This window comes from Ambystoma mexicanum, chromosome 10 (genome assembly GCF_040938575.1).
Source record: "Ambystoma mexicanum isolate Mex_15411 chromosome 10, UKY_AmexF1_1, whole genome shotgun sequence".
NCBI lineage: Eukaryota > Metazoa > Chordata > Amphibia > Caudata > Ambystomatidae > Ambystoma > Ambystoma mexicanum.
In genome coordinates, this window is record NC_090932.1 from 146,013,734 (window position 1) to 146,040,335 (window position 26,602).

The 26,602-nt window shown below is 41.5% G+C and overlaps 1 protein-coding gene across 1 annotated transcript in view; it reads right to left on the bottom strand.

Annotated features, from left to right (window-relative positions):
- The window catches only part of TACR1 (tachykinin receptor 1), a 2,197,909-nt gene that overhangs the window by 40,370 nt on the left and 2,130,937 nt on the right, over positions 1-26,602 (bottom strand). The window contains exon 4 of the mRNA XM_069617632.1: positions 16,703-16,899. Coding sequence (XP_069473733.1) covers positions 16,703-16,899 — 197 coding nt within the window. The remainder of the gene's footprint in view (positions 1-16,702; positions 16,900-26,602) is intronic.

Here is a 26,602-nt window from a genome sequence, read left to right on the forward strand (position 1 = left end):
AGTATGATTTTAGTAAGTTGTAGGAAAATAGCATGCACTGGTAAAAACCTATGAAATTTGCTGAAAAAACTTTATTAAAGGGACGTTATGTTTAAGTTGGACTCACAAAAACCTATGAAATTCAATGTCGTCAATGATATTTGTGATGTCATCTTTGATGTCCTGGGTGTTAGTCTTAGCAGTGCATGGTGGTGGTGCGAGTTATGGTTGCTTAGCTTACCATAACTCGCGAATTTCAGGAGTTTTTCAGTTTTACTTAGAACCATAATGTCTCTTTTACAACGTTTTTGCACTGAATTTCATAGGTTTTTAGTAGCGCAACTTAACCATAACGTCCCTTTAACAAAGTTTTTTTCATTGAATATATATATATGCATAAACATCCCTGTGCATATGTGTGATATCTTTGTAACTAGCGCCTAGACACCTCTGGGTTAAGTGCTTTCATATAAATGCAAAAATAAATAAATACATATTTATAGATCTAGCTTTTCTATAAACTCAAAATATGTTGTTGCCAATGCTTGCAAAGCTGTTGGAGTCTTAGCTAATGCCAATATGAAGATATTTTTTTGTCAATTTTAAGAAGATCAATAGTAGCTTAAACAAGTGTCTCTCCCCGCCTGGCCGCATCAGCTAGCACCTCAAACTAGTGTTTCGAGCGAGTCTAAGCCCAACATCAATGTGTGGAAGTACTGTGCAGCAACCGAGGGAAGTGTTCGTAAGAAAATTTGGAAGCCGAAGGAGCAATCTGAAAAGCCCAGACTCCCTGCAGAGTGAACAGAAGAACCCATGGCTCATGAGAGGGACAGAAACACAAAGCAGGGTGGAGGCAAGCAGTCCCCTCAAACCACAACAGCATACACCCCGACGCCATCCACCTGAACCGGAGGACACCAGGAGCACTGAGGCGGCCAGCTACAATGAGAACCCTCCATGTGAGTGCACGCCCGGAGCCCCTGCCACGTAAGCAGAGCAACGGTACAGCTGGGCAAGCAAGAAGAATGGGTCCGCTCCCCCAGAATAGGTCAGAGAGGGAAGCGATACAATTGGGTCCTAGCTTTATGCAACAACGCAGGGAGATACCCCCAACCCCCGTTGCCTCCAAAGGACATCACACTCGTGGAGCCACAAGCCTTACACACCGTAGAGACCACACGGTGTGGCACCAGAGAGCCCAGCTTTCAGGCAGCAGAGGCGGGGACAGCGAACACAGCAGAGCCGCTGATCTCCACCCAAGGCACAACGAGGAACGTGTGGAGGCGAGGTGCATGAGGGGAACCCTCCAGTGAACAAGAGCACCCAACGCAGCACTCACGTAGCAAAATTTGGAAGCAAGCTGACACAGCGATCCATATCACCAGACGGAACGCAGGGAGTAATAACAACCCCCTGCGAAGGCCCTCAATCACAATTCACATGTACAAACAATATCTGCATAATGTGAACATCCGAGGGGACCAAAATAAAAGGAATAGTCTGGGATAATGAAGGGTTAAGAAGCAACACGTACCATAAAGTGGCCCCCGTGGAAGGGAAGAAACTACATGGGAGACTAAGGAACAGAGGCCTGCACACATAGATCATAAGAGATGGCAAAAAGGGAGGAACACAATTAAGGCACAAAGATAGGCAAAGAAACAAGAGGGCGAGAGAAGACCAACACCGAAGGGGGCAACCGCGAAAAGGGCGACAGGACACAAAACAAAACTGCCTCACCTGAAATATTGCGGCGAGACCCCAAGCCACAGGACTCCTAATCATGCGCAACCACCGCAAAGAAGCACACCCAGTCCCATTCCACAAGTGAACATGATAAAGACCATAAGAAGCATAAGTCAGATAGTGAAGGGTGTTCCAATCCCAGAGGAAAGAGGCGGAATGGGAACTATATGATGAACATATATCCAATGAACATGGGTCTATAAACAGCAAGAACCACATGGCCACAACTTAGCAAATAGCCCACGACAAAAGCATTGATGTCAAGTCCAGAGCTAAAACCCCAGCGCAGTCCCCACCTCAAAGGAGATAAAACAGGAACTTAAAACAACACTGGGGTTCACAGGATCCAACCCAGACAAACAAAGGGAGTAGTAGCAGTAACAGATTTACACAACACCCTCCAACAAGACATGGAGGACAACATGATGATGAAAACAGAAATGCAGAACTGCTTCAAAGAACTACACAATCAGTTCCTGCTCTTTGTTCAAGAACAGTTCCAACCATTGCGAGATGACATGAAACACTCTCTATGAGAGTTCAAGCTAGATATTGCAAAGCTGGAAGTGAGAACTGACATTCTTGAGAAAATAGACCAACAGGTGGAAGAGAGCACGCAGAAATTGGACGAAGTGTTAGTGCAATAGGTACGCACCTCCACCACATTAGAGGTCCAATATGAGGACTTGGAAAATAGGTCAAGGAGATCAAATATCAGAATAAAGAACCTACCAGTCAATAGAGGACAAAGACCTACTGGGTACGATTACCCAACTCTTCATAGAAATTCTGGTAGAGGACATGGAATCACAAATATAAACAGACAGGCTGCACGGAGTTGGCCCCAAAAGAACAGCAGAACCGTGGACCAGAACAAGGGATGTACTAACGGCCATGAACTTTTACTCCCAAAAAGAGCAGATACTGTGCAAAGCGAGATATGCAACACTGATACGAGTGAATGGCCAGGACCCAGTCCACACTCTTCAAAAGACGTAAAATGGGTTCGGTGGTCCAGCACTTAATGGCCAATCAAGTGAAATACAAATGGACCTTCCCATTCGCCCACCTGTTCACCAGTGAAGGACCACAATATAGGATAATGACATGCAAGGAAAAAGAGCACATCCTGGGTCTGCAACAAGGTGAGGAGGACACCCACGACCAGCAGCAAAGAAGAGTAAGAGGCCCCAAAGGGATGTGGGATGGAAAATGGTGTCGAAGAAAACCAGAGGAAGGAAAGACAGATAAAACCTACCAGAGAATGACATAAAGAGAATTAACAAGCAAAACACCACACAACGACAAAAGCAATTAAACATGCAGAAGGATGAAGATTCACACAGAATAACTAAACAGAGGCCCAGGGCGAAGGAGGAAGGGCGTATTTGGAAAACAGTGGGGTTTAGGACCCCCCACAACTGGAAACTGAAGTGTATAGGGGGCTAAGAGTGTGGGACACTATGTCTGGTTGAATGTAGGACTCTAGTCCCCCCCTCAGGGGGAAGGGGGAGTAGGGAGAGGGGTGGTGGGAGGGAATGGATGGTGAAGGAAAATTGAGACGTTAGAGCATGGAACACCAAAGGAGCACCACGAGAAAGGAACATGAGAATTAACGGACCATAGAAAACACTTCCATGAAGCAAATAAGGATATTATCGCATAACATCAGGGCAATTACCATTGCAACAAAAAGGATAAAACTGGAACGACAGACATGGAGAATGAAGGCAGACATTGTTATGTATCAGGAGGCACACATAAAAAAGGGTGAACAATCACAGATGAGGATAAGGGACCCACACATATATCAAGCCAACATTGAGGGCAAGAGGGCAGGAGTCCTCATCACAATACAGGACAGACTAAAAGGACAAGTGCAGAATTATCATGCAGACAAGGAAGGAAGATACCTCTTCCTAAACATTACGTTGGAAGGAAGACCAATCACCCTGATCTCAGTATATCATCCCAACACAGGGCAGGAGGGAATCCTCAAAGGAACTCTCACAGCACTGGAAGAATTTGCAACAGGGGACCTCATCATGAGGGGTGACCTCAATATGGCATGCCACCCCAAACTAGACAGAAGCACCAAAACACGAACAGAGGCAATCACCCCTTTGAAAGCACTGAAGAAGGTATTCGAAACGTTAACCCTTCACGACCTATGGCGAGCAAAAAGGGGAGAAGCACGAGGTTTCACACAATATTCCCACATTTAAAATACACAATCCAGAATAGACTAAATGTGGGCCTCGATGGGTTTGGTGGGAAAGTGACGGAAATAGAAATCGGTCCAATCTTACTTTCAGACCACGCCCGATAATGATCACCCTCAACATCCAGAGCCCAAAAAGAGAAGTTTGGACCTCGAGATATCCAGCAGACATCTTGCATGATGTAACAATGGTTAATGCAATTCAGGAAAAGATTGACACATACTTCACGAGAACCATACAGGTTCCACCACTCAGGGAGTATTATGGGATCCATTTAAGGCAGTTCTACGAGGTGAACTGATAGCTATGAAGGCCAAGCATGACAGACAATGCACAATATGGGAAGAAGAACTTGAAGAAAAACATTCATAAACACAAAGAAAGCTCGTAAACAACCCCAGCAGAAAGGCGAAACTGGCCATGAAGCATATCCAAGGCCACCTGGGGCTGCTTCAGACCAGAAAAGCAGAATAGGCCCTCCTAAGAACAAAAGAGATATATTATATCAGCGCCAACAAAGCCAACAAACTCCTGGCACGACAACTTCACGACAAAGGTTGAAGATGACAATAATGAAGTTGAAAGACCCACAAGGCAACATTAACACAACCAACAAGGAGATGGGAGAGATCATGAGGACATAGTGTCAGACTCTATACCAATTGGATAATCAAAGACAGATAGCCAGAAAACCTACCTAGATAACATACTGCTACCCCAAATATCTGACGTGTGAAAAAAAATGCTGGAGAGGGACATACAACCAAAGGAGGTCATACAAGCAATCAAGGAACTACCAAAGAACAAAGCGCCTGGCCCAGATGGCTACATGGAGACTTTTTACAAAAGCATTTGAGAAACCCTGGCCCCGCGATTGACCAAACTATTCAATAGCTTCAAAATACAGGGCAACATAATGCCATCAATGAGCAAGGCGAACCTAGTTATGTTCCTCAAGCCAGGAAAGGACCAAACACTACCAGGGTCCTACCGCCCAATCGCCCTAATCAACTTAGATGACAAACTTTACACCAAAATAATAGCAGATTGACTCTCAGGGCTTGTATCGACTCTTGTGGCTCCAGATCAGGCAGGATTTATCCCAAAGAGGAAAAAGGCGGACAATGCAAGAAGGGTGAACCACCTCATCAAGAAGGCAGAACACACAAGTACTCCGGCAATTCTGATCTCACTGGACGCTGAAAAAGCTTTCGACAGAGTCGAATGGACACAATTATTAAATACAATGGAACGCATGGGCTTCGGACAATCATATATAATAATGATATGATATGGCATTTGTAATGGCATTTGTAACGTGCCTATACACAAGTGGTAATGGTTAAGGCCAACTACAAACCACCCACAATGAGAATACCATTGAATGGCCTTTTGTCGCCCCAAATCAAACTGACCAGAGGTAATAAATAAGGATGCCCATTGTCGCCCCATCTGTATGCACTTTTTCTGGAACCGTTACTGAAAAGGATACAAACACAGCAAAAAATAAGAGGTATACGGATGGGAGGAGAAGAGCACAAAACGATGGCTTTTGTGGACAACATGCTACTGGCCCTAACCGACCCGGACCAATCCCTTCCAGCTCTACTGGGGGAACTGGACCTCTTCGGATCCATATCCGGCCTAAAGATCAATAGACACCAATCAGAGATCCTGAACCTAACAGCACATCCGATAGAAATTGCAGAGTTAGCCCGTACGACTCATATGAATGAGGCAACAGAAAACATCACAAACTTAGGGATTAAACGATATCTGGTTAATGCTTTGACTGCCAAATCGTCGAATGCCATACCATTGAAAAAAATGCATCGACAAAAAAAAGCATCAAATGCATTTTTTTCAATGGTAAAGGGTTTAGTTTAACTATTTTGGGTTTTAAAGGTTAAAAAAGGGGTTTGGGGGGAAACCCCCATTAACATTTTTTTTGAAAAAATGCATTCATTGCTTTTTTAGTTGATGCATTTTTTTTCAATGGTATAGCATTCAACGGTTTGGCAGTTGATGCAATGAATATGAACCGATTAAACTGACAACATTGGTGAGGCAACTATACACTGCCAACTTCACAGGCCTGCTAACTAAGCTAAAAGTGGACCTCACGAAAGGGAACCCCCTTAGCATTTCATGGTGGGGTACAATGGCGGTCCTCAAAATGACTGTCATAACGAAACTCCTCTATTACTTTCAGACGCTCCTGAAAAAAATTTGAAAGCCATTCTTCAAATCATTGAACAAAATTATATCCGCCTACATATGGCAACACCAGACTCCAAGTATGGTGATGGTGATACTGACAGCCCATAAGAATGAAGGAGGGCTTACACTTCCTCACTTTAGGAAATACTATGAGGCGGCACAACTGAGGGTTATAAAAGAGTGGGTAACACAACCCCACCAACAAATATGGGCAAAACAAGATGAAGCAGTGGCTGGGATACCCCTGTCGGATTTACTCTGGAAAGACAAGAAATAGAGACACCCCACCACCAGAATAAGTGAGATCATGCGGCAGGACTAAAAGTATGGGTGACAGCGACCAAATGAGGCAACCTGACAACCTATCCATCACCCTTTACTCCAATGTTTGGAAATCCACACTTCCGACCAGGAATGGAACCCAAAGCATACAATAATTGGATCCATACGGGATGTACAAAAATAGGAAACATGTACAAAGGACAATCGGTTATGTCATTCCAGGAATGCATTCAGGAGGTAGGAATAAAACCCACTGAAAAATATCAGCACCTACATCTTGTACACTGGCTCTCGTCCCCCCTCAACAAAGATGCAGCTACGGGACAACTGACCCGGTTCGAAACGTTCATGACAACAGACGCAAGATCCCACAAACTGATATCAAACTTGTACAAACTCCTGAATGAACAAGGGGAGGAGTTCCAATGGACATACATGAAGAGGTGGGAAAAGACCCTGGGGTAATCAGTTTCAAGAGACCAATGGAGAGAGGTATGGAACAAATTTCCCAAGCTGACACATTCTATACAACTAAGAGAAATGTGGCAAAAAATCCTCCTCCAGTGGCACCTCACTCCAGAAAGACTCCACACAATGGCCCTCATTAGGACCCTTGCGTTAAAGGGTTAACGGCGCGGTAAAAGGTGTCGGCGCTGTTAAACCCTTAACGCCTGATTACGAGGTCCCTTTGCGGCTCCCGACCTTAACTGCTGGTTTGGACCAGCCGTTAAAGTAGGGACCCGCAAAGGGACTTTATAGGTAATTACGGTACCGCAATTTGCTGTACCGTAATTACCGCCTTCCCCAGTCCCATTGAGCCCTATGGGCCAAAAATTGGAATGGGGAAGGGCCTATGGTAAATGGGGAAATACCACCCTGCCAACCTTGGAATGAGGCGGTATTTCCCCATTTACCATTGGCGGACTCGTTACAATACCAGCAGCAACCATGGTGCTGAAAGCACCATTGGTTACCGCCGGTGTTGTAATGAGGGCCAATGTATCCCGCCGCAATTGAGAAATGCTGGCGGGGTTGCCAACAACTAGAGGACTGGAAGCACATATGGTGGGACTGTCCGGTCATAGCAAACTACTGGAAGTAAATAAAAGAACAAGTGGGGAATATGATATAGGGGGCCAAAGGTCTCGAAGATAGGATATGGCTGGCGGGCATATGGGACCCAACTCAGAAAACCTACATGAAACAACAACAGAAGGGGTGATGACGCTGATCATAGTGGCATGGCTGACATTGGCCCAACGTTGGAAACAAAAAGAACCTCCAAAACGAATAGGCTGGCTCTAGAAAGTGTGGAGTTTTGTGTCACTGGAATGGATGACCTGCAAGATCCAAGGAATACCGGAAGTCTTTCGGGCAAACTGGGGATCTATCCTGCTATACCTTTAAAGTGACTACATGATTCAATGGTTTTATAGCCACCCCCAATGTATAAAATTCTGAGTAGCTTAATTATCAAAACATGATCGTGCAATTCTTCATCTTTTATTCTTCAGCGCCAGTGGCAAACGCCAAGATTCTAAAAAAAGGTACCCCTATCATTATAATACAAAATTGGCTTTTGTGAGTGTTCGTGTGAGCACACATGCTGAACCATCTTAACTCGCCACTAACAGGAATTTCTTCTTTGTTTTTTTCTTCTTTATTATTTGTTTTCGACCATTCCATCCTCTGCAGTCCTCCTACCTGAAATCTACTGCCTCCAACTGACGATTGATATGTTTTTCCTTTTGCCACTTGCAATTATGACATGGATGGATGGATAACGCTACCTGATATTGTACAAATGATGGAACATTACAAATTGTATGTGTTTCTCTCTATGGAAATGGTTTGATATGACCAATGGCTACTCCCCACTTAGTTGAGACCCTTTCTTTGGTTTGATTTACATTGCATATTATTTTGTTCTGTGTACAAGAAAATGATCTGTATGCAATTTTCAGGAAGAGCTTGAAGCTCGAAACACGTGTTAGGCTGTTTGAAACCAGTTAACCATATGCAGCTGATGCTGCGACTTTCTTGTGATTAGTGCCCACTGTGGAAGCAATCCTCTTTTGAAACTATGATCCAATGGTTCCCCCACAAGATCCAACTACTAGACATCCTGTAACTCAAACAACACCAAGGAATCAAAGACTATATCTGCCATCCTGGCGGGGGTATCATTGGGGGACGGAGGGATGGGACATGGGGGTTGTTGATATGTAGCTCTGTAAAACAAATAAAAACATGTTCTAACAAAAAGAAGGGAACAATGGCATACAGCTGAGATTTGCCAAAGTTTATCATGATTCACAGATTGCCAACATTTGGCAAATTTACAACGACAAGGCATATCACAGATTTTGGGCAATGAGTAGGTTCTCCTAAAATCGAGAATACATTTATCAATGGCACCGAAACCTGCCCTTACCCCATATTGACATTTGTCTAAGGCAGGGTTGTCCAACTCCAGGCCTTGAGGGCTGGAAATATGTCAGATTTTGAGAATACAAAATTGCATTCAATTATTCTAACTTTCTCATGCATATTAATGAGGGATATCCTGAAAACCTGTCAGTGTTCCGGACCTCAAGGCCTGGAATTGGTCAAACTACATCTAAACTGTTATGGCTCTCTACCTAGCTTTTCCAGTTTTTTAAGAATAATTCTGGCAAGTGACATTGCCAATGTGTTAACTAATGAAATCGGCCAATAGCATTTTGGGTTCTGATTTAGAGCCCTTTTAAAAAAGGAGCTTTGATGAAGCAGGAATTGATTTGGAGGCAATAAAATCGTTTGATACAGTAGAATAATTATTATACCAAAGTAACACTAGACAGCTAAAAAAGTACATTAAGACTGCATCTGTTCCAGGGCCCTAAAGTCCAGATCCTATTAGGATTCATTAGGTGTAATATTCATGTCTAGCATGGGATGGTGTACAATATGTGTTTCTACCTGATTCAGCATGTTAGAAATAGATGTAAAGTGAGCTACCCAAATACCAGGATTGATGTGACAATATAAGCCTGAGAGACAAGATAAGAGTTCTAAGCACAGAGCTATAATTAAAATAAATTCTATGGAATTTTTAGGAAAGTGCAGCCTGTTCAAGTGAGTGCCAATCTTCTTGACACAGCTCTTTATTACATACTAGTGGAAAGGTCTGTGTACACAGTCAAACGTGCATGAAGGAAGACATTTTCAGAGTGCAAATATATTAAGTGATGTATTTTAACGTAATTTATGTTAATAGAAAAAAATAATTGTAAAGGATCTTGCTCCATTTATATGGAGGAGTAGTAACCTCAAGCAAAATCTAACAGAATCTGCTTAAAGTTCAAAATAGTACATACTGACAATTATTGTATCTGCTACTCACGGACCTCATTACGAGGTTGCGGTAACCCGCTGGTGTTGCCGGATGGTTGCCGCCAACCCTGTTACACCGATTCTGCCGCCTGATATCCCAGTGCCACCTGAATATCACAAGTAGCGGCGGAACGGTAAATCCCCATTCCCTTGGAGTACAATAGGACTCCATGGGAATGGAGACACTGAAGCACCAGGAACCATTGCTAACGGTGCCAGTGCTTCAGTGAGAGACGTGCCGGTAGGGGTCTGAAAACCCAGAAGGTCAGGCCTGCCGGGGGATTTGTGGCCCTAACGGCATTCCCATTGTATCGTGGTCCGGAAAGGGTGCTGGTACGTTGGTTACTGATGCCCTTATTTTCAAATGAACATACATGAAATGAGGCCCCTTCTCTTGGATTTTACTTACAGGTTTTGGACTCAAATATATAATGCTGAGGCATGTCAGAGTAATACAATTCACATGCATCATGTTTTGAAGTAGACATGAGATCATACAATAAAGTAAATAAAAGTCAAATAAAGTTTAAAACGTACATGAAGAATATTATTGATATAATGATACATAACAAGAAATATTAAAATCAAAAATTACATAATACATAAGTACATTCAAAAAAGTAATTACATGTATTAGAGAAATAGTGCTTAATCACATGCATTTCTATTTATATGTTTTTATTTTTCAAATGTGTATGTTTTTTTAGTGTATGCAACTTGAAGTGTGCTGTTTCAGTGGTATCTGAGTCTTGGGCCTTTTCCGTAGCTAGCTGTTTGTTATCATTGTTGAAATACACATTTTGGTTGCCAGTTATATGACCTTGAAGTCTTATTGTAGTATGCATAAGGAAACAGCTCCCACTAGTGGTGATAACAGGTGAAAACTCTAGGAGTTGGCTATGCATTCGTTTTAAAACAGCCAGAGGAAGAATGCTTAGAGACAAATCTCTATCTTAGTAATGTTCTTCTTGACAATCAGATCAGATCAGATTTACACACATGATCGAACAATGACCATCGAAGAGACCTTTGGCCATTTGTCAGTTTTCCTAGGAATATTCAGAGCCTGAGTTCTAATGTGTTGCTCCCTCAGGAACAATCAAAACCAATGATTTATGATTGTTGATCAATGGTTTATGATTACTATCTGTTCTTGGAGTGACATCCAAATCTACTTCCACAGACCTGATAAAAAAATCTACAAGGAAGTAATCAATCAGTGAGTAGGATTTTCTAAAATTTGGCATGGCACCACAAATGCTACATCCTCATCTTTTCAGAGAGGCCAATGCCTATTTTTAGATTAAAAGCAGCTCCTATTATAAATAGTGGCTAACAAGAGTTTGCATCACTAAAGAATTGGGCTATCAACCTACTACAATCTTGAAGATTAAAGAAATGATGGACATTAACCATAACTATTTAAAGCATTACAGAAATGTAATCAAACTAGACCAGCCCCACAGGTAATTGTCACCACAAATGTTAACAGTGTATCCAAAGAAAGTGATTCAATTAAACCATTGGTTGGCACAGAAATGTAATCAAATATGGGCAGCCCCCCATGTGTCACTTTGCTTGTATTATTACATGTTTTAATATGCATCTTTTAGATGGGACTAGCTGGATTTTCACTCTGGCTCATTTTCCATTTAGCCATTACGTGATTGCAAAGCATAAAAGTCTTGAGTAAGGTTTGAACGCCTTGCAATCATGGCATGGCTCTTTTTCAATTATTTTTATGGCGTAGAGGAGGGACGGAACACAACTCAATTCTGCCGCTCCATGCCGCGCAAATGCTGCACGGGCATGCTTTATCATACTGGCGCAAATGCTGGCAATCCCAATGATGTCACCTGCTTTATGCTCCAGCATAAATCTGGCAGACCTCATAGGATCCATTGTACACGCATTCATGGCAGGGGGCGTGTAAAAAGACAAGTCAACCCAATTGGAAACACTGCTTACCATGGCCGCCTGGTAAGAAGTGTTCGTGGTTGTAATTAAACCCTTCCTGATGCACAAGCATGTCAAGCAGGGCTTCATTTCATTTGTGCGCACCGCTTGCCATTCGAGCCAAATTACGTTTTTATACAAAAGGAGCCCCACTATATCCTCCGTAGCTGGATTTCTCGCATGTCTCACATGTCTCGCATGTCTCGCATGATATGCCGACATAGGCACCAAGCCTTTGTTGGATGTTTCTGGTTTTTCATGCACAGATTCAATTAATGTTTTAAATCATGGTTCTTGGTAGAAAATGCACAATTTATATGGAAGTTTATATTATCTAACAAAGTGTCAGTGTGTGCTTCACAGGCTCTGCATCATGTGAAGGGAGATAAGCAAAACCTGTTGTACATTAAAATGCAAAAAGTCCCATTCCAGAGCCTGGCATTTAGTTAAACAGGGACTCCATTAAATGTTATTACAATACTGATAAGTAAAAGGAAATTAATATGTGCATTGAATACTTTTTTTCATAATCAGGAGCTACCAGTTCTTATCACAAATCAAAATGTCAGATTTTAATCCATCTGCCCACCAGCCTTTCCTACTTTAAGTTTTTGTTATGCAGTTAACTAATTCAGCCCCTCATGGGTTCCGCTACAAATGTTATTGATCTGTTTAAATCCGTAAGAATAGCGAAATAATCATCAATGCATCTTGAGGGTGATATCTGACCTTTAACAATATAAGAATTGAATAAGAAACACAAATTGGACTGTGATTATCAAGGGTTCGGTTGATATCTGTGTAATTGTTAAAGGTCGGATATCAACAGAACCCTTGACAATCATACTCCAATGTGTATTTCTTAATCATTTCTTATGTTCATTCTTCATGCTGAATCCTTCTATTTCTCCAGGTCTTATCTTTAGTTCTCATATGCATCATAGCATACTCCCAGTGTTGTTACTATTACTACTAATGGTATTAATACTGCGGTTACTGGCGGGGCAGGATGACTGGATATGTGAACCTATTAGTGGACAGTGAAACAAAATGCAGCCGATCACTCTTCCCACTCGCTGCTATGATGAATCTGCAGTCTGCACTTCCTCCCCTTGTTTTATCACACTTGTGTCAGGGCTCGAAGACAGTTTACATAATGGGAACAAACTAAATAAGAAACATGTTTAAAGAGATGTTAGAAATAAGATGGATGGGTAGAGTATTTTGTTAGGAAATCAGCAGGAGATGAAAAATGACTAGTAATGAAAGTCATATTTTTGTACAAAAAATAGTGTCAATCCTTTAAATGTCTTACATTAACACATATCAATATTTTGCATTTAATTTTTTCATTCATTCATTTTGTCATTTGTATAGCGCCTTTCAACATAATTATGGTCCCAACGTGCTGTTGGTTGAACACCCTTGGTGGGATCGGAGTGCAAATTTGGGAGAAGTTGGGGGTGCTATTATGTGTGTATTCATTTCAGCCATTAAAGTTATGTGAGGGTGGCCAAGACCCTGCTTGTCACCCATGTCTGAAAAGCGTGTGGACGGGCGCAGCAGAGGTAAACTATGAACTAAACAAGGTGGGGTGTGTTTAAGACAATAAAGAATTATGTGAGAAGCTACAGTTTGAATTGTTGTTCTTAAAGGTAGCTCCATTCTTATGCAAGAGGTGCTGCGCAGTAGTGTTGTGTTGCCTGTGTGTACCGGGTGTGTGGCATGAGTATGTACCTTCTGCTTAGTTACAAAGGTGCAGTGTGCGAGGGGAGAAAAGGGGTTAGCTGTACAAATAATAATGTCTGCATCCTAGGTTCCATCTCTGTACAAAGAGCAGTGCTGCGTTTCACAGACGTTCTAAGTTCTAGATTACTGCATAATACTGACCCCCTGAGAGGATCTTAGCATGAAGATTGTCATCCCCAATACCTTCTAGTGTTAACAAGGCTCCCCTTTCACATCGTTTTCTTGGGCAAGCCTGGCCCAACCTCATGTGCTTTAGCTATTACATACAGATTATGAGAGAGGATCCGTTGTGCCTGATTGTCCTCCTCCCGGATGATCCAGTTGTTATTCCTAAAATGCAGTTTAAGTGCGATGCATTGCCCATCCTCCAAGCCCATATGATGCAAGACCCGGACTACTGTCAGGTTTCTTGTCATGTACAAGTTACTGGAGTACCTTCTTGGGTCCTCCGTAAGGGGTTGGCAGCACCCAAGGCAGTGTTTGAGGTGGCAGATCACAGAAGATGAAGGGAAGGCGAGGCAGGCAGCCGAGATAAGGATATGTGGGTGGGAGTGTGCAGGGGCGTGACTGCTGGATGAAGCTAGTGTGCAAGTAGTACGGGAGTGGGCAGGGCAAAAGGAGGATCAGGAAGTGGGAGGGAACGGTCAGGTTTTGAGGGCTTTCCTAAAGGCCAGGTGATCCTCTATGAGAAAGAGTGCAGGGGAGTGTGATTTCAGAAGCTGGGTGCAAGGACTAAGAAACAGGCCACTCCTAGTGTGGAGAATCTTAAAGGGGGAATTCTCAGGAGGAGTACAGAGCCTGATCTGAAGGTTTGGGTGGGACGGTAGTGTGTTAGTTTGTTTCGGAGGAATTCAGGGCCTTTCTTGCAGATGGAATGCTGGGTAATGCACATGGCTTTGAAAGAGGCCTGTCGGCTGGTCGGTAGCCAGTGAAATGTCCTGAGCGCGGGGAGATGTGTTCAATAGAGGGGGTGCGATGACAAGCCTTGCTGCATGACATTTAAAAAAACGAAATCATGATTTTTGGTAAACCGAATAAACCAATAATCGTGACAGTTTGAAACCAGTGTCAAAAGAATACACACTGTGCCTGGTGCGCAAAGGTTTCAATAAATCAAGAGATGCCAGCGAGCCTCTTGGATTTGCTTTTTCATACCTGATTCACAATTTCATTGTCATTCAGGTCCACAGGTCTAACATTACTGATTGACTGAAAAGGCTGTTGTGGAGGACACAGGAGGTGTCTTTGCAAAGAACCACACAAAACATCAAAATATTTGCAGAGCATTAGCAGGTAAGGATCCCAACAACTACCAGTAAATAGTGCCCTCCAAATCGACATCCCTGATTGGCTGGGCTATTTTGAGCATAATTTAAAGCGTTGCAAACTAGTGATAACAGCACACAATAGCAGTCATTAGATATGTGATGTCATCACAAATGAAAGCTTGTGGAATGAAGATGTGGAGTAATGCAATATTGATGAGAGATAGTGGCAGCTTGGGACTGCATGATGAGCAGCTAGAAATAGAGCTCAGAGAGTGATGTAAGGGAAAGAAATAGGACACTAAAGGGATGCTGGAGTGCAAAAGAGCTGAGCATAGCAGAGGAAATAATGTAGAATGGGCGAGAGGGCAAATAATACAGTGTCGGGAAAAAAAGGAGAAGAGAGACATCTGTATTGATTAATCACGGTCGAAAGGCATCGCTTTGTTATATTTGAAAGGGATCCTACTGTTGTCCAGACAAAAGTGGGCTTTCAGTTCTATAATACCTAGAAAAGCTGTATTAAGCTGAAAACTGGTTTTCAATAAACAGGAGGATCCGACTGCATTGACCTTAAAAGTACTTCATGGATGCCTTGTGGATTACAGGAAATAAACTCTAAATTGCCAGGTCCATGAGCAGGACACATTGCAAAGCCGACCAACGGCATGCACTCTATAAGGAACCATGCTTCTTGGGATGCCTTGGCACTTAGAGAACTGACATTGAAGTGCTTTAAATAACGAAGCTGGGCCTTTGGGTAGCACCCCTTCTGATCTCTTGAACACCAAACTGAACATTCAAATAACAACAAAGCAAATGGGGCCTGATTTACAAAAGTGTTTTACAAATGGCATAATGCAATTGAAAAACGGTTTTGGAAATCAGGCCCAAGAAGTCCTATTTGTGCATACAAGCCTTTTGTTTTCAGTAACTGAAGTGGATCACGGTCACTAGAAAATTCTTGGACCTTCTATTTTTGCGTTACTCTAATTTGCCAGCTTTGCGTTGTATGAATTGTTGGCCCTGCCTGTATTACATACCACCCCTAATTGACTGCATTAGGAGATCATTCCAACAAAGCCAGAGAATCTGGTAGAACATGATTGGCTGCTATGCTCTATGTGGGTGGTTCTCTTGATTTGACGCGGGAAGGATCAGGAATTTGAGAAGGCCCAAGATTTCCACACCTGTCAGTGTTTCAGTTGGTGAATCCTAAAGGGGCTCTTCTATGTGAACAAGCAATAGCAAAACAATGCCAACACAGTCCATAGAGGTCAATAATCTACATGGACATCAGAATGCTGAGTCCAAGAACAGGCTGCAGGGTGTCCCTTGCGGTGCGTAAACCCAGCAGAAGAGTTTTTCTTTAGCGTTTCCTCACATGGTTCCAGCCCGATGGGCAGATCCTTGGGAACAGGGGTAATGCCAATTCACATCATCTTCCCTGCACAAGTGTGCACTATCAGTTCCATTAGCATTTTCAGAAAGACCTTTGAGTAAAACAAAAGGCAGCATGTTTGCTGCTGAATACAATGGAATCGCAGGAAGCATTTTTGGGACCAACCTCAGAAATGTTATGATGCTGCGGATACATGTATCCGGGCATTCTTCTGGGAGCTCAGAAGACACTTGCTAAGATAGTTGGTCATATTTGAGGAAGGACTCTCTTAAATTGTGAAAGTGTATACTTATATTGGTCATGTTGGTTTCAGATTTGGGATGACCATATACAGAGTAAATACCACCATCTCCTCTAGAGTGTTTTTAATGGGGCCACGTGCCATTGAAATGTTCCTTTGTGTGATATGCATAATAAAAATATTAAAACATACAGAGAGTTTGAGTGGTAATCGACAATGCAACTTTGATTCTGCTAGACAGAAGCAGATGTGTGTGAGCACTTACCGGTCATTGAGGCAACAATAGATAATTGGATTGTACATTGTAGAACTCATGGCCAGCCACATAATTGCCAGGTAGACCTGCTGGATGGCTTTCATTTGGAACCACTCCTCGTTGATATACCGCAGCATGAAGAACATATGGTAGGGCAGCCAGCAAACTGCAAATGTGCAGACAACGACTATCATCATCTTCACAACCTGCAAAGTGATAGAAATACATAAGAGTCACATCAGCACAACGTCATGCACTTGAAGCACACAGAGTCACATATAAGATCTGTTGTACATTGAATGTCTCAGAAATGTTGTATTACCACATTTATAGTGATATGAGCTTTTTTTTATTTTTTTATTGTTGTATGATTAGTTTACATAAAACCTTATACAACATGTAGTGCATTACAAACAAATAAGAAAAATACATTTCATTTTATAAACAAATATACAAATATACAAATATCTATGTATAAAAAGATTTCAACGCATTTATCAGCCTTTAAAATCGTTCCCAGACATAAAATCAAATTCCCTGCATATTATATACAGTTTACATTTCATATACCATAGATCATTTCATATACCATTTCCTATACCATAGGTCCGCTCTAATCTCTCTGCTCATTAAATTCCTTATTTTTTACTTCCAATTCCTCCTGTATGTTAAGTAGGAGTGAATTCAATGCGGGGATTAGGGAGATATTTACACCCCACATGCAGCGACTCCAGAACAGATTCTTCGACATTTCCCAATCCCCATTGAATCTATCTGTAAAGTAGAGAGATCGTTTAGCCCCAAAATGGGTGCATGTAAGGAGTAGGTGCCTAAGGGTTTCTGTCATGTCAGTCGCTCCACAAAATCGACATGAGGGATTTTTAGAATTTTCATTTGACCCTTTTTCTTTATGGGTCCAATGGAAAATTCTTTCTAAAGTGGGCATCTGGTTACGTCTGAAACGCATAAATGTGGTTCTCACCCTCTGGCAAGGAAATCTTTGAATATATAGAGGAATCGATTCACTTGCATGCAAAAATTTAGCATACTCCTTGTATGTTACATGGGACTCTATATCATTTACTGTGTCTACCCAGTCTGACCTAAATAACATTTTTTTAACAAATCCCGGTCGTTGAATCAGATCATCTAAGCAAAGTCCCAGAGATTCCAACAGAGAAAACATTCTATCGCTAAAACTCTTGATAGATAGTACCGCCCCCGATTTAACTACCTTATTTACCAGCTCATATAAGGTGTTTATCGGAGGATCATGTATTTTTCTAAATGAAGAGAGTTGCCTCCACAAGTATCTGGCTTTAAGTGATATGAGACATAACTCGTGCCGACTAATGGAATTGGGGACTGCCATAGAAAGGCCCATTACTTCCTTCCACAGTTTCCCCTGGATCACATTTAGATAGGAACACAAGTCATTTGTACAAATGTCCAAACCGTACAAAAGAACCGGTTCACATTTCGCAAGATAGAAACGTCTGATAGGCAAGAGCGAGAATTTACATACTTTAGCCCTCAAAAATTTCATCTGAATCTTTAGTTTAGCTGCTTTATCCCCGAGATTCAATTTCCACATCTTTAGGCTAGATTTGTTGGAAAAATTATAACCTAGATAGGTTATGGCCTGGATCTGTTCCACCAAATTATCTCCCATCTTCCAGATACATGGTTTAACAACTCTCTTCCTAGAAATTACAATCGTTCGGGATTTCGAAGCGTTGGGGGAAAGATTATTCGCCAGTGCATATTGATAAAAAATATCCATCCTTCTGCGAAGGCCTCTCGGGGTACGATCAAAAAGGATAAAGTCATCTGCAAAGGCCATCCACTCTATAGCCAAGCTCCCCAACCTGACCGGAGCAATGGAAGGGCCCTGCCACATGTCCTCCACATCACTGACTAACAGGTTAAAGAGCGTGGGAGCAAGGGAAGAGCCCTGCTTGACCCCAACCTCTGTATCTACAGCATCGGATAGGGAACCTTCTTGTGATAAACGTACCCTGACGGAGGTATTACTATGTAGAAGAGCCAAGAGTTGGACAATCTTGCGTGGAACATTCATAGCTAACATTTTTGTCCACAATTTTGCTCTAATAACCCCATCAAAGGCATTAGAGAGGTCCAGGGAAGCCATATATACATCTCCCATTTTAGTTTGATGTACTGTATCTCTTAAGTGAGCCAAAATCATCCCATTCAGGTTGGTTCCCAAGCCCTCTCTGAAATCAACCTGAAATTTACTCTAGCAAGCCTTCCTTCTAATAACCTTATTAAGGTCCCTCAAAAGCAAAATACCAAAGACTTTGCTCGCTGCATCTAACAGTGCTATAGGCCTGTAATTCTGTGGATTAAGGGCGTCCCCTTTTTTATAGCTAGGGACTATGATGCTCTGCGACCAGGTTTTAGGGATGGTATGATATTTAAATACATCATCGTATATGGGTTTGAGTAACTTAGCCCACATTTCTGGGGGCCGACTTTATAACGAAAGGGGGAATGCCATCGGGGCCCGGTGCTCTAGAAGATTTGAGCTTGTTGATGGCCCATTTAATATCCTCTATATCCCACAGACACTCACCTACAACCGGAAGGCCTAAGTTCGCATCCTGTTCCCTGGAGAGATTAGGGGATAGAGCGAACTTTTCCTTATAGAAGCGAGTCCACACATCCGCTTGAATGGGGCAGTCTAATTTATTTTTAGAAGGCGTGAGTATAGAGTTAACGGTAGACCAAAATTTGACATCTCTGCCCTTGCATAGATTATACATCATCAGTTGGTGTGTTTCGTGATAGTGATCCATTCTCAGAGACTTGATAAAGTTTTTGGGTTTCTGAATTATTTTTTTCTTTCTCAGCCTAAGTTCCGAGAAAGGAATGGACAGTTTATTCAAGGCTTTGATTTCCCTATATTTAGTACGCTTAGCATTTTGAATTCTGGGATCAGCCGCCCGCACCCTTGGTTTCGGCACCCCCAGATCTCTGGCCATACTAATTTTATAGACACATGACAGTATGATATTATAGTAGGAACCTCCCAACTCAATGTCATCTCCCCTAATAATTTGAAGCTGCACCTTGGACACATTTTCCAACACCAAGGTATTAAATTTCATAATTATTTTCTTATTCCAAGTAACCCTTCTCCCATTGTTTCCCACCTCTCTACCCTGCAACATGGGATTGATATAAATACCCGTGTTGGGGATGGAGAGAGAAAAACATAAGGGAACATGATCACTGAACTCAACCTCCATAAGTGACAATTTTCCACAAGCTTGCTTCCAGCCGTTAGATACATAGAAGAAGTCAATTCTAGAGCTATTACTTCCTCTTTTCCAAGTATTTTTCGGAAGATTCCAATCTAGGGCATGATCTAAAAGACCCAAATCCCAAATGTCCAAATAATTATCCCACCTTATACCTCTTTTAATAATCGTACTGAGGAGTCTAGGTAATACCCCTCTTTCGTTGAGCACCGCACCGTCGGCACAGGCTGAGTTAAAATCCCCTCCCAAGATAATGCGATTTCCGAACCCTTTCTCAAACCAGCTTCCCAGGATCATATCAAGAGATTCCTCCACTTCCTCAATGTCTACTTTTAATGGATTCCAATAGAGATTCAGGAGGAGTATCGGCTCTACGTTATTCTCCGTTGAGAGCATAATAGCCAAAAGCCAGTTACTCCTAAAGATCACCTCCCCTAGGAACCCCAAGTTACGATCAATGGCAATAATCAGACCGCCACTAGGTCTGCCCAACTGACCCCTAATAGCTACCGAAGAAAAGGTATAGAAGCCTTCTATGTGCATATCCGACAGCATCATAGTTTCCTGAAAGAAATAGATACGGGGGCGTACATAATTTTCCCTTTTATTCAAAAACATGTTGAGATGCGTTCCCCCACAAGAATTCCAAGAGATCACCTCGATCTCTATATTGTTAGGAACACCCCTTATCCTGTCTAAATATTTACAAGGTTTTGAGTGCCGGCTGTAGCCATGACCAATCCTGATTATTATTCAGGAGGCTTGAAATAAGTGCCAATCCTGGACCCAAATTTTCTGATTTATTATCAAATTGAGTAATTTGTTTATTTTGAATATTATTCGGTTCCTTATATTCAAGAAAGTTGTTGGCCTCTTTATCATCTACTAATGAGAATAGATCGTAGCCCAAAGAGTTAAGGTTTTTTTTCTTGGGAACGCACCATATCTGCTACCATCACCGAATGAAAACAACTTACCATTCTGTGATTATTACAGTTAGGAAGAGATATGGCATCTATATTGTCTGTTGTTATAGCTCGTAACACGGGGATCTTTTTAAACAGATTTAGGAGATGAGTTCTGTTCAAGCTAACCTGTGAGTCTGTTATATTATTGTTAATCCAACCCACGATTTTCCCTGTACAGATCTTAGTAGGGGCCTCAATCACAGTAGATTGCTTCTTTATGTGAACTGCTCCAGAAGTGATCATAACATTACCTTCCAGATCTTGTAGTTTGGAAGGTTGTATATTTTGGGGATTTCCTCCCATGATATTAATGGTTGAATCACTATCCCTCCCTACCAATTCAGTTGGCCCCTTAATGGGAAGGGTAGTATTACTTGTAGCTGGCAGTGTTTCTTGAGAAACCGTAGGGAATTTGACTTGTTGAGTTCCTACGGATGTTCTGGCGTGTTTGGTACTGATTATTGTGCCAAAAGCTGTCATCTTTGTTTGTTTGGTTTGAGTGAGCTCAAGGCCACATTTCAGCAAGTTATTCTTTTCCTTATTAGAGTCTATAGTAGTTTCCCCACTAGCCACAAGGCCTTTCTTGTTCGGCTCGCCCAGGGCAGGACTATCTTCCTTATGAGCATCCTTAGGACCCCCCCTAACTTCCCGCTCTTCCTGGAGCGGGATGTTTCTAATTCCTTTCAGGTTGGCATTTCTACCTTTAATTTTTGTGTTGGGCATGTTTTTGCTTTTTTTAAGTATCCTACCCTGCTTTTTTGATTTTTTTCATCTACCAACTGGGGATTGGGGCACCTCATTTATATTATAGTCGGAAATATTCACGGGGACTATTCCATCATTATTACTTTTTGGCTTAAATTCCAGATCTTGATTTACTGATTTTTTTTCTCTATGTTTGATCTTTTGTTTACATTTTAGCCCTTTTATTGGTCTAGTGTGTAAAGGAGATCTTGTGTCTTTACTACTGATGTTCAAGGGTTCTTCGTCATTAAGAGATACACTCACGTGCGTTTGTGCTCTGAGATTATCCAACTCCTGTTCTTCAGAGCACCCTTCGGTTGCCATCATTATGACATCTAAGAGGACAGAAGGACTATCGGGAGAAAGCATTTTCTTTCCGTAATTATTATTGTTGTCCTCATTATCTCTTTGGCCCTGGGAATCAAGTTCCCCTAGCTCTCTCTTAGATGAAGTAGGACCGTCTCCTCTAAGCATAACTTCCAACAGAGTGGTAATTTTTGCATCCATGGTAGTTAACCTTATATCTTGATCCTTTCTATATTTGTCACATCGACTCTGTTCTTTAATAATCTGTTCATTCATGGTCTTACCCTCTACTATTCCCTCCAAAAATGCCAGACGAGTCACCAGCTGATTAAAAGCCGCTTGTTGACCTATCATGGAGCCAACAATAGTCTCTTGCGACTCCCCCAGAGTTTTCAAGGCCAAATTTAGACTAATATGTAAGTTGGATAGGAGTGGTAACAGATAATCACCTCTCTCCTTCCTACTTGAACCAGATATTTCTTGTTTATCTTCCTCTACTACATGGTTTTCTCGTAGAAATTGCTGAGGATCCGTTGCTTTGTCCTCCATTTCCACTGTATAATCCTCCCATTTGTCCGTTTGAGTAGAGGCTATTTTATTATGTATAAACGAGTTGGCTGTTTCCATAATCGGTTTAACCAGAGATTGTTTCATACCCACTTGTTGATTCCCAGTTATGTAGTTGTTTTCATCACATGGGTGTAAGTTAGAAGGCGCACCCTCTGATAGACTCCTTGTCCCCTTTTCATTACGCACAGATCTACATGCTGGTATCTCTAAATCCACAATTTCTTTAAGCAAAACACCCGTAGCATCTGCCATAATAAAAAAAGAGTCATCTAAATCGCTTTCCCCAATGGGTTGATTGGGGTTATACTTAGGGCAACGAGAAGTCCCTTTGGAATGATCCCCCCAATCACTTTGCTTAAGGGTTTCTAACCTTGGAGAATCTAGCAAAGACTGCGCTTTATCCTTATTCTCCTTTCCGAAAATGAATGTAGCTGGCGAAATATGAGAAAATTGCATAAGTCCAGATGGGTTTGTTCCCTTCCAAGTTAACGATTCTAAACCTTCTCCAGCTTGTATTTTACCATTCAAAATCCTCCTCTGAAGAGGGGTGGAAGCGTGGTAGCGAACTACCCTTTTAGTACCAATAAAACTTTGTTGGAGGCATTCTTCATCTGTAAGGTCCTGTCTAGAGTCTGGGATATCCCTAAGAACCCCGTTAGATTCAGAATCTGCTAACTCCCTATTCCTATTGCTAGGAGCCACAACATCTGACACTACGGGGTCGGTAAAAGAGGAATCACTCTGACCCCCTTCAGCACTAAAAATGGCATTTTCTTTATTCTTACCCACAGCTAAAACAGGGTTGGACATATTTCCAGTAGAATTTATGTACATGGGTGCCTCACTCTGCATCCCGGAGCCTGGTTGAACCTCTACTATTATGGGTGCTTGATTCTCAACAGTTTCAAACCCACTTCTAAGTGCGGGCATATTAAAAGTAAAGGCACAGATACTATGTTACTTACAGAGGGGAGATCAACTCGCAGCATCTAAGTATTAAAAGATAATATCTCCAAAATGGATATTAGCAAAATCAATGAAAATAATAGCTGGGAACGAGAGATATGTGATTAAAATAGTATATAGTGCTTATCAATTATTTTTAAAATTGCTGTCACATATACTTTTTTTTTTTAAGAGGATAAATTTGTATTTAGTATAATTGCATCACCTTGGGAACGCCCGATGGCGTTTCAGCAGATGAACGTTCTGTCAGAAAAGGCAGCTCTCTCCTCCAGCAACAAAATATGAGCTTTTAAAACACTTCACAATTTAGTTTTTTGATCGGCTGGCCAAAACGGCAACATTCAGCACCACGCTGACCTCCTGGCGAAAGCAACAGAAGTGGGGCAGATGTTCTTGCTGATACTGCTACTCGCCCATACCTTATACCCCCTCGCCCATCGTCTGCACCCATCTCATGCAGGGCAATAGCCTGGAGACGTTTGAGTGAGATACGCAGGATGGAGCTGTGCATGTATTCTTCTCAGGTGACCTTCCACAGTAGTCATGTGTGGTAGGCCTTCCTCAACCTCCTCATGTCCATTGTTTTCTAGCAATGCTCAGTTTCCCTCACTCTGAATAGGGACCCACCTGGTTCGGGCCTTGCTGGAGAGTGGCATAGATGGTGCAAACGCAGAAAGATGGGCACACGAAAATCACATCTTGTCTCGGGAGGATACCTCAGTGGCAACGTGCTCGACTTGGAAGCAAGACAACCCAGAGCAACAAAGGTTCGATCCCCGGGTCTGCGCTTAGAAACCTCTGGGTATTACATGCATTATATAAATATCCTATCATATCATAGCTATTCCTCAGCATGGCATGCACAAAAACAAACACATGCTCACATGCATAGCCACAAGCACTGTGCACATAGCCCTCTACTGTGTGCACAGAGATAGCAGTACTGCACACACACACACCTTTGATCATAGAAATCCCAAGAGTAAACAAGTGTAAACACAAAGCTCCCAACTTCTAGGAAACACAGGCATACTTTTAATGAAGCCCCATATCTTCTACACATAATCACACCCTTTCATTTCTCCTTACAAGAATTCTTCATGTGTGACCACCAGATACCCTACACCCACTTACCATAGCTCACAATTGTTATAGCGATGAATAAGAGACATGAATAGCTATTATTATTATTATTATTATTATTATTATTAGTAGTAGTATTAGGATCATTATTATTATTATTATTATTGTTATTATTATTAACATTATTATTAGTTGTAGTAATAATAGTATTTCTATGAGGTCCACTACTGTACTCTGCATGAATATGTCTTGTTCGGTAGTGTAAGCTAAACCACAGTGATGTTGGATGGTTTGCACATAATCATACCCTTTGATAAAGAGGTGAAGCCAGGATTTGGCCCCAGGTTGTCTTGATCTACATTAGTTTAAGCGGCAGGCGCAATCTCATTATGTCCCACTTCAATTTCACATCAGTGCACAATAATGTGTGTGTATATGTCTTTCAGAAGCTAAACTAGTACAATCCGAGCAGTAAAGCAGACCAGCAAAACAGCAAAACATATGATAAATGAAACTGAAACTAAGCCAACATGAATGAGAAATCATTTTATATATAAGTTAGGTTATAAAAGTAGGATTCTTTCTGAATGGGCAGAACATGGACTGTGCTTCTGCAAAATGAATACAAGTCAAGGCTGCAAAGTATTGTATGTGGATTAAAAACGTGTCTATAGCATTCACCAAAGTAAAATCCCAGATGCAAGAAAGTAAAGTGAGTATATGATAAAATAAGCAAACACCTCTGATTTTAAGATGAATAACTATTTGAGAAATTGACGAATTTGATGAAAATGGGCATTTCCAAATTGGAATCACTGATTGGTTAATGTGGTGTGTTCTGATATGTGCAACATCATATGCCTAAATATGTAAGTCAATAATGGTTGCATAACTCAGTTAGAGAAGGGGCTGCTACTGAAAAGATGTGTGTGGTCTTTAAATTACAGGTTTGAATCTTGGTAGCTCTTTCATGGTGTGTCATCATTTCAATGGTAATAACACAGTTACAATTATTTCACCTAATCATAATAGTATATGTTAATAATAATCCAAAAGAACACATTCTTGGCACCTGTTAACAATGGGACCATAAACCTGCATGCAATGTATTTTCTAAAAGCTGTCATTTACCAGATCCAATTCTCAAAGCTCAGAGGAAACCAAGGAGAGTGGATCCCTCCCTTTGGGTTAGAAAAAAGTGCCCTGTATATTTTTTGGCTATACACCTCCATGGTATACTTCTGATAATCCTTCCAAATAGCAATGTAGGAAAGTGGTTTACCTTGGTTTATTAAATAACATGAACAAAGCCTGCATGCAAATAGCTACTGAGTGAGAACATTTTGAGGGCCGCTGAACAATATGTTGACAATCTAGTCTCTATCGTTTTGTCATGTAATACATATTACATGCTTTTTTAGATGATATAATTGTGTTCCTTTTACATCACATGTCTTTTGTCGCAGAGCACAGGGATTCAAACCAAGAGGTGTACCTGTGCCCATTCCTGGTGTAAGTGGTGCATCGTTCAACTATAGGTTTTCTGGATTCTGGTTTTGTTTCTCCACTATAAATTATGAAAAATGTGAAACCAAATAAGGTGATTGATGTTGAGTATGACAGTTGTTGTGGAACATTGGTTGAATAACAGATCGTTTTCAACATATAATCTTTAGACTCTGAAACAATGGAGAAATCAAGCACCTGGGTCTTAACTTTGACCCACATGAGTATTAAAGCATCCTATGTTAAATAGTATCATGACCCTATATGAAGGGATTAATAAAGTAATAACCTAGTTGATAGATGGTGCTAGTTGATAGCACATTCTATATCTACTATGAGGACAGAGTACATATTAGTTTTATCTCAATTATGTCAATTCAATTATAAATGACTTATTAACAAACACTCTTAAATATAGGTTATCAACTAACCTGCGAGTGTCTGCCCTATTAATAATTGTGTATATATGTGACCCTTTTGAT